Raw genomic sequence first — 10,330 nt, 5'->3', positions numbered from 1 at the left:
GGTACCAGACTCCATCTGAAGGCGGGGGCAGTTTGCCCTGGCCGAGGTCAGCGGTGGGTGTGTTTGCTCTATCTGTCCTGGAAGTGGTTGCATCACGCAGCCTCCCGGCCCCCTCCCTCCTCCTAGCGTTGGTCAATGCTTCACCAGCCTTTGCAGAGAGTTGGCTTCCCAGGAGGCGCATTGAGCTGGGCCAGCAAGGAGGAGCTTAGACCTGCGTGCAGAATCTGGGAACCGGACTGAACATTGGTCCGGGGCCAGGATGGGGAAGAGACGGGAAAGATGTTCCGCCCTTCTGGTAAGAAGGCCCCGTGATCGGCTTCAGCCACTGGCGGTCCTACCGTCCTTGGAGCTTAAATAAAGGGACGATTCGAGCCCCGAGAGTCACAGTTCTGACCTTCCAGGCTCGGAGCCCAGGGCCCGCCGACGCCATGAGTTGGTCCTCGCACCCTCCGAGTGTAATCTACTTCTACATTCTTTCATTGCTCTCTTCAGCATGTCTGGCAGTAAGTGTGCTGTTTACAAAATGTTATTTGTTTTAAACGGAAAGCTTAAAAATAAGAAAATATCCGATAAGCAAGTGAAATTTCTGTATTTTCCTCCTCTAGTATGTTGCTACCCGAGATAACTGCTGCATCTTAGATGAAAGATTTGTAAGTCACTTTTGTTTCTCTCTGGGTTTGAACTGGACGTGGGCAGGGGAAGTTTTATTCCTTATAAGAGATTCTTTAGCAAATATCTTTTGGCAGTTTAGACTTTTTAAAAACATAGTCTAGGTTTTACCTATTTTCATTAATAGATCTCATGTAGCTTTTTATCAGAATTTTTAATCACATTATTGTATTTTCAGGGTAGTTATTGCCCAACTACCTGTGGAGTTGCAGATTTCCTGTCTAATTACCAAACCAGTGTAGACAAGGATCTACAAAATTTGGAAGGCATCTTATATCAGGTTGAGAACAAAACATCAGAAGCCAGAGAGCTGGTCAAAGCAATCCAAATCAGCTATAACCCTGATGAACCATCAAAGCCAAGTGAGAATCTAACCACCTCTGCCTGAGAAAGTCATCTATGAAGTTATTTTGCTGTTATTTCAGTGGTTCTGTTTGCTTATGTATTTTTATATCTCTGATGCCATATTACAGATAACATAGAGAGTGCTACCAAGAATTCCAAGAGAATGATGGAAGAAGTTATGAAATATGAAACATTGATAGCAACACATGAATCAACAATTCGGTAAGCAGTTTTTGTTTTAGTTTGCTTTCCACATAAATTCAAACTGATGGAAATTTGAGTGTTGAAAATAAAATTCTTTTTATAAAAGTGTCAACAAATGGGTGGCGAGGAATTTGTGAGCAGAAACATAGGAATGATCTTGGTAAATGACATTGAAAGGTAGAGCAGAAAAAAAAAAAACAAAACTTGCCTTAAGAGACAAGTTTGTGTGATAAACATTGTAAAGCTGCCTGTTGCACAGAACCTCTCTTCTCTTGAAAGTAAAATGTCTCTGTTAACAACTTCCCAGGAACTTGTAGATTTTCTGAACATTGGGTCTCAGATGCAATTTTAGTTTCTTCCTCAATTTTTATCCTAAGTTGTTCTAAAAGTAGCATAAGAAATTGAGATAAATGGTGGCTGAGGAGAAGTGGCCCAGAAGGGATTTATCCTCTTTTTGGTAGCAGAGGGATACTATTATTATCGTTATTGTCATTATTATTGGCATTATGATTTGATTATTGCCCATCGTTGAGACTGAAGGGAGACTATAGTGCAGAAAATGTCCAAGGTGCAGTAGAGAAAAAAGTGGTCAAATAGTTTGTCTATCCAGAATCTCAGAGACAACAGTCTATGTGCATAATAGTTTTCTATCATTTCTGAATATGAACAGGTTGCCCTGTGAGAAACTACAAAAGCAGGATTTTTCACTTTCCCCAGCTTTTTTCTGAAGTTGTGTAAACAGAAACATTAAGAAGAAAGGGAAAATATCTGTTGTTTTATTTTATGTAAGATGATACCCCAGATACTTTTCCCATGTAAGTTATAGACTGAAGTCCATAAATAGATCTTCAATTAAATCCACAAGTGAAAAGGAATAATGTTTTAGCATGTGTGAGTTTCTAAACAGAGCTTTTCCTTCCCTAAGAGTATTGTCCTAAGAATAATCGCCAGGTTGTCTTTATCAGGCTCATCACTTGTGAACTTTATTATCTGTTGCCTTTTATGCAGAAACGAAAATCAGAATGACCACTTACAGTGATATGGTCTATTGGCAAGGACTTTGTTATTTTCTTTTCAAAAAAAGCTTAGAATTTTAATTCACCTCAATTTATTAATATCATTTTAAACTTTTTCCAAGAATGGAGTAATTTGTCAGGAAATAATTCTTGAGAAAATAAGGTGGTATTTTTAAAAGAATATACAACATTATTCATCTGAAAAGAATAATCTGTTATCTTATTATTTTGCTTGTAGATTTTTGCAGGAAATGTATAACTCAAATAATCAAAAAATCAATAACCTAAAACAGAAAGTGGTCCAGCTTGAAGCAAAGTGTCAAGAGCCTTGTCAAGATACAGTGAAAATACATGATGTAACTGGGAGAGGTAAGTGAAAGGTTTATAATGAGATTAAGTTCATCCGAGCAGATATAAAAAGTAAAGGAGATTGTATGTATTAGAATATATAGAAATACATTGGACAGTGTCTAGCCATTAAATATAAACAGTCTAATTGCCTTGACTTTTCTTGAGTAGCTGAACATTTACTTTGAAAGGAATAATGATTGAGAAATAAGAAAATACTTCTCAGGAAATGAACAGTTTCTGACATGTTAAAATTTTCATTTTCAAGGCTGACACAATCTTACCTGGATTTCAAACCACCATAAAAATTTCTTCTTTTTCAGATTGCCAAGAGGTTGCCAATAAGGGGGCCAAAGAGAGTGGACTTTACTTTATCAGACCTCTGAAAGCTAAGCAGCAGTTCTTAGTCTACTGTGAAATTGATGGGTCTGGAAATGGATGGACTGTGTTTCAGAAGGTATTTTTCCCCCACCCTGTGTATGTAATAGACACCTGATTGTTCTGCCATATGCCAGACACTTTTCCAAGCACCTTGTGGAAATTAATTCAAAAACATTCACAACTTTCCTTTGTGGTAGTTTTGGCCTGCTTATTCCTGTTTACAGAGAAGGAAACTTAGGCACAAAAGGTCAAATAGCTTGCCCAAGGTCACATGACTAATAAGTAACAGAGTCAGAATATAGTCTGATTTCACTCTGTACTGAGATAGGTTCTCTACTACGCTGGCCCTGCTGTGTACATTCATGATGGCACATGATCACAATCTCACAGTGACAGAGGGACCTCTCGACATTGACATCAAGACCCAGGGTTGCCCATCGCAAGAAGATGGTGTCCGCCAGAGGATGCAGTCAGGCTGTCCCATGACCAGGTCCCTCTGCAGCCTTTGCTAGCCCCAGGCATCCACTGCAAATCCTCTTACACTCTGTTTACCTTTGACCATTGTTACAGCTAAGGCTGCAGGGGGCACTAAGAGCAAGTGAGTGATGGGAGCTTAGCTGGTAGACACAGGTTGAGCAATAGGCTGACCTTTCCACCGTCAGTACAAGAATCAGCGACATCAAGCTGATGTTCTGAAGCCCTCTAGGAGTCTTTTCAAAACTACTAGTAGGTTACATTTTATCATGTGCCAGGCCCTCTTCTAAGCACTTTTACATTCTCTGGAGTAATCCCTGAAACATTCCTGAGAAGTAAGCGTCATTATTCCCATTTAAGAGACAGGTGAGCAAACAGGCAGCTAGCCCAGGGTCACTTGGTAAATGATGAAATCATAGGCTCCATGTTTTGGCCAAAATGGCTATAACGTTTTCCTTTTGTGCACCGATAATACATTCTCTCCTTTTGCCTGTGCAATTGTGTAATTAGAGGCTTGACGGCAGTGTGGATTTCAAGAAAAACTGGATTCAGTATAAAGAAGGGTTTGGACATCTGTCTCCTACTGGAAACACAGAATTTTGGCTGGGAAATGAGAAGATTCATTTGATAAGCACACAGTCTACCATCCCTTATGTATTAAGAATACAGTTGGAGGACTGGAATGGCAGAACCAGGTACTATCAAGGACTTCTGACTTTGGTTGTAGAGACACCCTGGAGTATGCTCTTGCTAGCTCTCAGCAGAATAATGGGGAAAACAGTCTGACAGATGTGAAGAGCACATTCAACTATGTTCCCCAGAAGTCAGTTTGGCTCTTGGGCACTCCAAGGCGCTAGGTCCCATTCAGGCAGGATCTGAGTGTTTTAGTATAATTCACTTACTCTGGAATCATACAAAACAATAGCTAATATTTCCTGAGCATTTATGTACCATAAATTGCACATGAAATTATAACTTAAATTCAAATAGCTCATGAGGCAGGAATTACTATTAATTCCATTTTACAGATTAACTTTTCCAAGGTTGCATCCATTGGATTTAAACTCAGGTAGTTTACCTTTTATAACCCACCTTCTTAGCTGCTATCCTAGATGGAAAGTAATCTAGCTTTTTCAGATTTCCCAGTGTTTAATGACTGGGAATCAAGTCCAGTCAATTAAATCCAGGAGCTACCTTAAAATGAAATCAGCTGGCACCTTTGGTGAGCTAGAGTTCCTTCTATGCACAGAGCTGTCTGGGCACTTTAAATGTTGTATACCTCATTGAAATTGAAAACAATATCCAACCCTCTTGTTATGTCTATGACATGATGAAATATAGTCTGTGCCCAAATGTGTATTTTTACTTTTAAAATTTTTAACCAGAAAGTATAATACCATAGTCACTAGACCTTCTCCTATGAGAACATCTCCCATTTCTTAAGTCCTAGAGATCAGGGAAGCTCAATGTTTTCTGGAAGTCTCTGTTTATGCACCAAGGCCCATTCTTCCCTGCACTCCATAGAATTCTGGCTTTCATTTACAATTATTTTCCAGGGGAGAATCTCTCTCTGATCCTACAGTTCATGTTTTGTGGGCCACACAGGAGTCATTTCTTTTATGTGATGCTCAAGGAAACTCTCCTTGCCACTCCCACACTTCCTTCAGAAAGAAAAAACCCTAAAGGGACTTCAGCCTTTAGATGGTATGAGTGACTAGTGGAACCAGAGCTCCTTTCAGCTTGCTGCATAAATTAATAGTCACTCACTTTCAGATAATTAATGTGGTTTATAAGAACTGTGTGTACGTGCTACATACTGAGATAGAAGTGGAAAATGTGAAATTAGGTTCATCAATATATCTGGGTTAGATATTAGGATACTATAGGCAAAAAGCATTCAATAGCTGAAGTTTCTAGTTTTCCCTTGGATGTCCTGAAAGCTTCTAGACCCATCCTGGGTGGTGCTGATGACCTTGAGACTGTTCCCCACACCTGTTATCCCATGCCAGATTTGTGAAAAATTTTGTTCAGTGAACACATTTCAGACTTATGAAGCAAAGTTTAAAATTCCTAACAACTGTCCTATGAAAGAAGGAACTTCTGAGATGACCTATAAGGCTCATGGTCTAAGATCTCTATTCCCTTCTTTGTAGCACTGCAGACTATGCTTCGTTCAAGGTAACAGGTGAAAATGACAAATACCGCCTGACATATGCTTACTTCATTGGTGGAGATGCTGGAGATGCATTTGATGGCTATGATTTTGGCGATGATTCTAGTGACAAGTTTTTCACATCCCATAATGGCATGCAGTTCAGTACCTGGGACAGTGACAATGATAAGTATGATGGCAACTGTGCTGAACAGGATGGATCTGGTTGGTGGATGAACAAATGTCATGCTGGCCACCTCAATGGAGTTTATTATCAAGGTATGGCTTTCTTTCTTAATACATGAATTTATGTATGATCTATATTTTTATAAAAGGAAATAAATATAAGAAATAATTAGTAAAGATATTGGGAGCTTGCTATACAGTTCTTTATTTTAAGCCAGAATTGGATAATTCTAGCTTATACCTGAATTTGGCCCTCTACAGAAAATCCACCTGCTGCAAACTATGCAGTGATATTCATGATGCTTCCATCAAGGTTGATACTTTGGGTTATGGTGTCTCCTCTAGTCTTACCCTATATATTATCTGGATGGACTAACATTGCCATGTCTATACTGTTAACACAATAGCCTGGCTCAGCTTCCCATAAGCTGGTGTCAGATAGAATCAGTGAGCAGTGTCTAGAAGAATTAAGTGAAGGGCAGGGATATATTGGTGAGTCTACAGGCCCATGAAAGTTTGAGAAAAATCCAGCCTGAGGAGTGTAGCTACTTATTTTAGCACAGGGGGAGGGCAAGCTATAGTTTGCTCTGAGGCTGGAGTAGTTCTGAGCACTGGTTTTACTTACTAACAAACTATTGGAATTCCCCAGCAGGTATGCATGGGGAAGTCCTTACCCATTAAATGAGCAATCCTAGCCAAGAGGTGACTTGGAATCCTCTTAAAACTACATACATTTACCTTTCGGTTTTCACATGTTTTCAAAACCTAACTTATCTTTGCACCAACAAACCATGTAATTAGAAAAAGTTCTCAAGGAAGGTGCCCAGGCAAGAATGCTGGAGTGGGTTCCCATGCCCTCCTCCAGGAGATCTTCCTGATGCAGAGATCAAACCCAAATCTCTTATGTCTTCTGCATTGGCAGGCAGGATCTTTACCACTGTGTCACCTGGGAAGCCCAATATTTTCCAGTAAAATTGTGCTTTCAGGTGACCTGAATCCAACTGATGACGAATTATGACTGCCATTCTAACCTGTTTTCAGGAAGAGGGTCCATAATAGCAGAGTCTAGCATGACTTAGCTTAAGGAGAGACCAATTAGGGAAATATGGGGCTCTAGCCCTGTTAGTGACTTCCCTGCTGGCTCAGACGGTAAACGTCTGCCTACCATGCGGGAGACCTGGGTTCAATCCCTGGGTCGGGAAGATCTCCTGGAGAAGGAAATGGCAGCCCACTCCAGTATTCTTGCCTAGAGAATCCCATGGACGGAGAAGCCCAGTAGGCTACAGTCCACGGGGTCGCAAAGAGTCAGACACGACTGAGCGACTTCACTTAACTTCAACCCTGTTAGCAGTGAATTCATTTAAATTATGAGTGTGGCCAGAAAACACAATACAGGTATAAAGTTTGTTTAATAATAAGTTTATCCCAACTATAAATCAAGAATTTGACTCTCTATGGATATTTTCATTTAGTAGCTAGCACTATAAATCTGATGTAAACGAGAGTGGACTTCATAATAGACAGCTCTTCATGGACTTTCTGAGGGGAGGAGATTCAGGAGTGGTGATATGCAGATCTATGGTTTGTTTCAGGTGGCACTTACTCAAAAACATCTACTCCTAATGGTTATGATAATGGCATTATTTGGGCCACCTGGAAATCCCGGTGGTATTCAATGAAGAAAACCACCATGAAGATAATCCCGTTTAACAGAATCGCCATTGGAGAAGGACAGCAGCACCATCTGGGGGGAGCCAAACAGGTCGGAGCAGAACATCACGTTGAAATAGAATATGACTAAGTCATTTTGCCCTGAGCTGTTTGTTCTGTTAACCTACAGACTTTCAGAAACTTTCCTGAAATTTTCTTCTCATTTTCTCTTACTGTATTTATTAATTTTATGTCTTTCTTTAAGGATATTTAGCCCTGAATGGCAATTAAAACTCACTTTGGACTGTATTCCCAAGTTACTAAACACAGAGTTATTATAAATTTCTTTATTTGATAAAATAATATTTTAGCTTATTTACTAAATATATAATAAATTCATTGTGATATTTTGCATTTTAATGATCACACATAATTGTGTCTTGGTGATTTTTTAAATTATTTTAAAAATAGATTAGTATGTACTAATATAACATGAGCAGACTTGAGGAATTCAAATGTCTAAGTATTTCATTACCTCTAGATCATTCCTATTTAGTTATTCTTTTTTAATGGAGATAATTTTATCTTTTTAATATATTTTTTGTTTTGATCATAGGCTGGAGACGTATAAAAGACCATTTCAAAAGTGATTTACTTTTTTAAAGAACTTTATCTGAAAAGAAAAAGATAATATTTTTCCTATGGGACAATGGACTTGCAAAGCCTCACTTCATTTTAAGAGTAAAAAGAACCCATGTTGAAAACTCCACTAACAGTTTTATGCCGGTGATAATTTATCTACATACCACTTCAATAAATATTTTGTTTCCTAAGACTAGATATGTAGTACCTTTTATTGACCATTAAAAACCATCAGTTCAGTTCAGTTCACTCACTCAGTCATGCCCAACTCTTTGCGACCCCATGAATTGCAGCACGCCAGGCCTCCCTGTCTATCACCAACTCCCGGAGTTTACTCAAACTCATGTCCATCGAGTAGGTGATGCCATCCAGCCATCTCATCCTCTGTCGTCCCCTTCTCCTCCTGCCCCCAATCCCTCCCAGCATCAGGGTCTTTTCCAATGAGTCAACTCTTCACATGAGGTGGCCGAAGTACTGGAGTTTCAGCTTCAGCATGTCCTACCAGTGAACACCCAGGACTGATCTCCTTTAGGATGGACTGGTTGGATCTCCTTACAGTTCAAGGGACTCTCAACAGTCTTCTCCAACATCACAGTTCAAAAGCATCAATTCTTCGGTGCTCAGCTTTCTTCACAGTCCAACTTTCACATCCATACATGACCACTGGAAAAACAATAGCCTTGACTAGACGGACCTTTGTTGGCAAAGTAATGTCTCTGCTTTTTAATATGCTATCTAGGTTGGTCATAACTTTCCTTTCAAAGAGTAAGCATCTTTTAATTTCATGGCTGCAATCACCATCTGCAGTGATTTTGGAGCCCCCAGAAAATCAAGTCTCTCACTGTTTCTACTGTTTCCCCATCTATTTCCCATGAAGTGATGGGATCAGATGCCATGATCTTAGTTTTCTGAATGTTGAGCTTTAAGCCAACTTTTTCACTCTCCTCTTTCACTTTCATCAAGAGGTTTTTTAGTTCCTCTTCACTTTCTGCCATTAGGGTGGTGTTATCTGCATATCTGAGGTTATTGATACTTCTCCCAGCAATCTTGATTCCAGCTTGTTCTTCTTTCAGCTCAGCGTTTGTCATGATGTACTCTGCATATAAGTTAAATAAGCAGGGTGACAATATACAGCCTTGACATACTCCTTTTCCTATTTGGAACCAGTCTGTTGTTCTATGTCCAGTTCTAACTGTTGCTTCCTGACCTGCATATAGGTTTCTCAAGAGGCAGGTCAGGTGGTCTGGTATGCCCATCTCTTTCAGAATTTTCCACAGCTTGTTGTGATCCACACAGTCGAAGGCTTTGGCATAGTCAATAAAGCAGAAATAGATGTCTTTCTGGAACTCTCTTGCTTTTTCGATGATCCAGCGGATGTTGGCAATTTGGTCTCTGATTCCTCTGCCTTTTCTAAAACGAGCTTGAACATCTGGAAGTTCTCAGTTCACGTATTGCTGAAGCCTGGCTTGGAGAATTTTGAGCATTACTTTACTAGCGTGTGAGATGAATGCAATTGTGTGGTAGTTTGAACATTCTTTGGGATTGCCTTTCTTTGGGATTGGAATGAAAACTGACCTTTTCCAATCTTGTGGCCATTGCTGAGTTTTCCAAATTTGCTGGCATATTGAGTGCAGCACTTTCACAGCATCATCTTTCAGGATTTGAAATAGCACAACTGGAATTTCATCACCTCCACTAGCTTTGTTCATCATTTTGTTTTCTAAGGGTCACTTGACTTCACATTCCAGGATGTCTGGCTCTAGGTGTGAGCACACCATCGTGATTATCTGGGTCATGAAGATCTTTTTGTACAGTTCTATGTATTCTTGCCACCTCTTCCTAATATCTTCTGCTTCTATTAGGTCCATACCATTTCTGTCTTTATTTTGCCCATCTTTGCATGAAATGTTCCCTTGGTATCTCTAATTTTCTTGAAGAAATCTCTAGTCTTTCCCATTCTGTTGTTTTCCTCTGTTTCTTTGCATTGATCACTGAGGAAGGCCTTTTTATCTCTCCTTGCTATTCTTTGGAACTCTGCATTCAAATAGGAATATCTTTCCCTTTCTCCTTTGCCTTTTGCTTCTCTTCTTTTCACAGCTATTTGTAAGGCCTCCTTAAACAACCGTTTTGCCCTTTTGCATTTCTTTTCGATGGGGATGATCTTGATCCCTGTCTCCTCTACAATGTCACAAACCTCAGTCCATAGTTCATCAGGCACTCTGTCTATCAGATCTAGTCTCTTAAATCTATTTCTCACTTCCAC

General features: G+C 39.7%; 1 protein-coding gene across 2 annotated transcripts; it reads left to right on the top strand.

Moving 5' to 3' along the window:
* The first annotated feature begins 428 nt into the window (after positions 1 to 428).
* FGG (fibrinogen gamma chain) lies at positions 429 to 8,178 on the top strand. Of its 2 annotated transcripts, XM_065904652.1 has the most exons (10): positions 429 to 503; positions 606 to 650; positions 848 to 1,031; positions 1,143 to 1,236; positions 2,473 to 2,603; positions 2,906 to 3,039; positions 3,948 to 4,132; positions 5,591 to 5,868; positions 7,368 to 7,537; positions 8,042 to 8,178. In XM_065904652.1, exons 1-10 carry the CDS (start codon positions 429 to 431, stop codon positions 8,054 to 8,056), a joined length of 1,311 nt encoding a protein of 436 aa, XP_065760724.1. In that variant the 3' UTR covers positions 8,057 to 8,178. The 2 variants fall into 2 exon arrangements, with proteins under 2 accessions (XP_065760724.1, XP_065760723.1); XM_065904651.1 differs by lacking the exon at positions 8,042 to 8,178 and having other exon boundaries at positions 7,368 to 7,576.
* Positions 8,179 to 10,330: the final 2,152 nt, after the last annotated feature.

Source organism: Muntiacus reevesi, chromosome 13 (genome assembly GCF_963930625.1).
Source record: "Muntiacus reevesi chromosome 13, mMunRee1.1, whole genome shotgun sequence".
Classification (NCBI taxonomy): Eukaryota; Metazoa; Chordata; class Mammalia; order Artiodactyla; family Cervidae; genus Muntiacus; species Muntiacus reevesi.
The sequence above is the reverse complement of the archived record's forward strand: the minus strand, read 5'-3'. Positions and strand labels throughout refer to the sequence as shown.

Coding starts and splice junctions, on each gene's coding strand:
- FGG (XM_065904651.1), top strand. CDS start 429: ATGAGTTGGTCCTCGCACCCTCCGAGTGTAATCTACTTCTACATTCTT. Junction 651..847: donor GCATCTTAGATGAAAGATTT/GTAAGTCACTTT, acceptor TTGTATTTTCAG/GGTAGTTATTGCCCAACTAC. Junction 1,237..2,472: donor ACACATGAATCAACAATTCG/GTAAGCAGTTTT, acceptor TTTTGCTTGTAG/ATTTTTGCAGGAAATGTATA.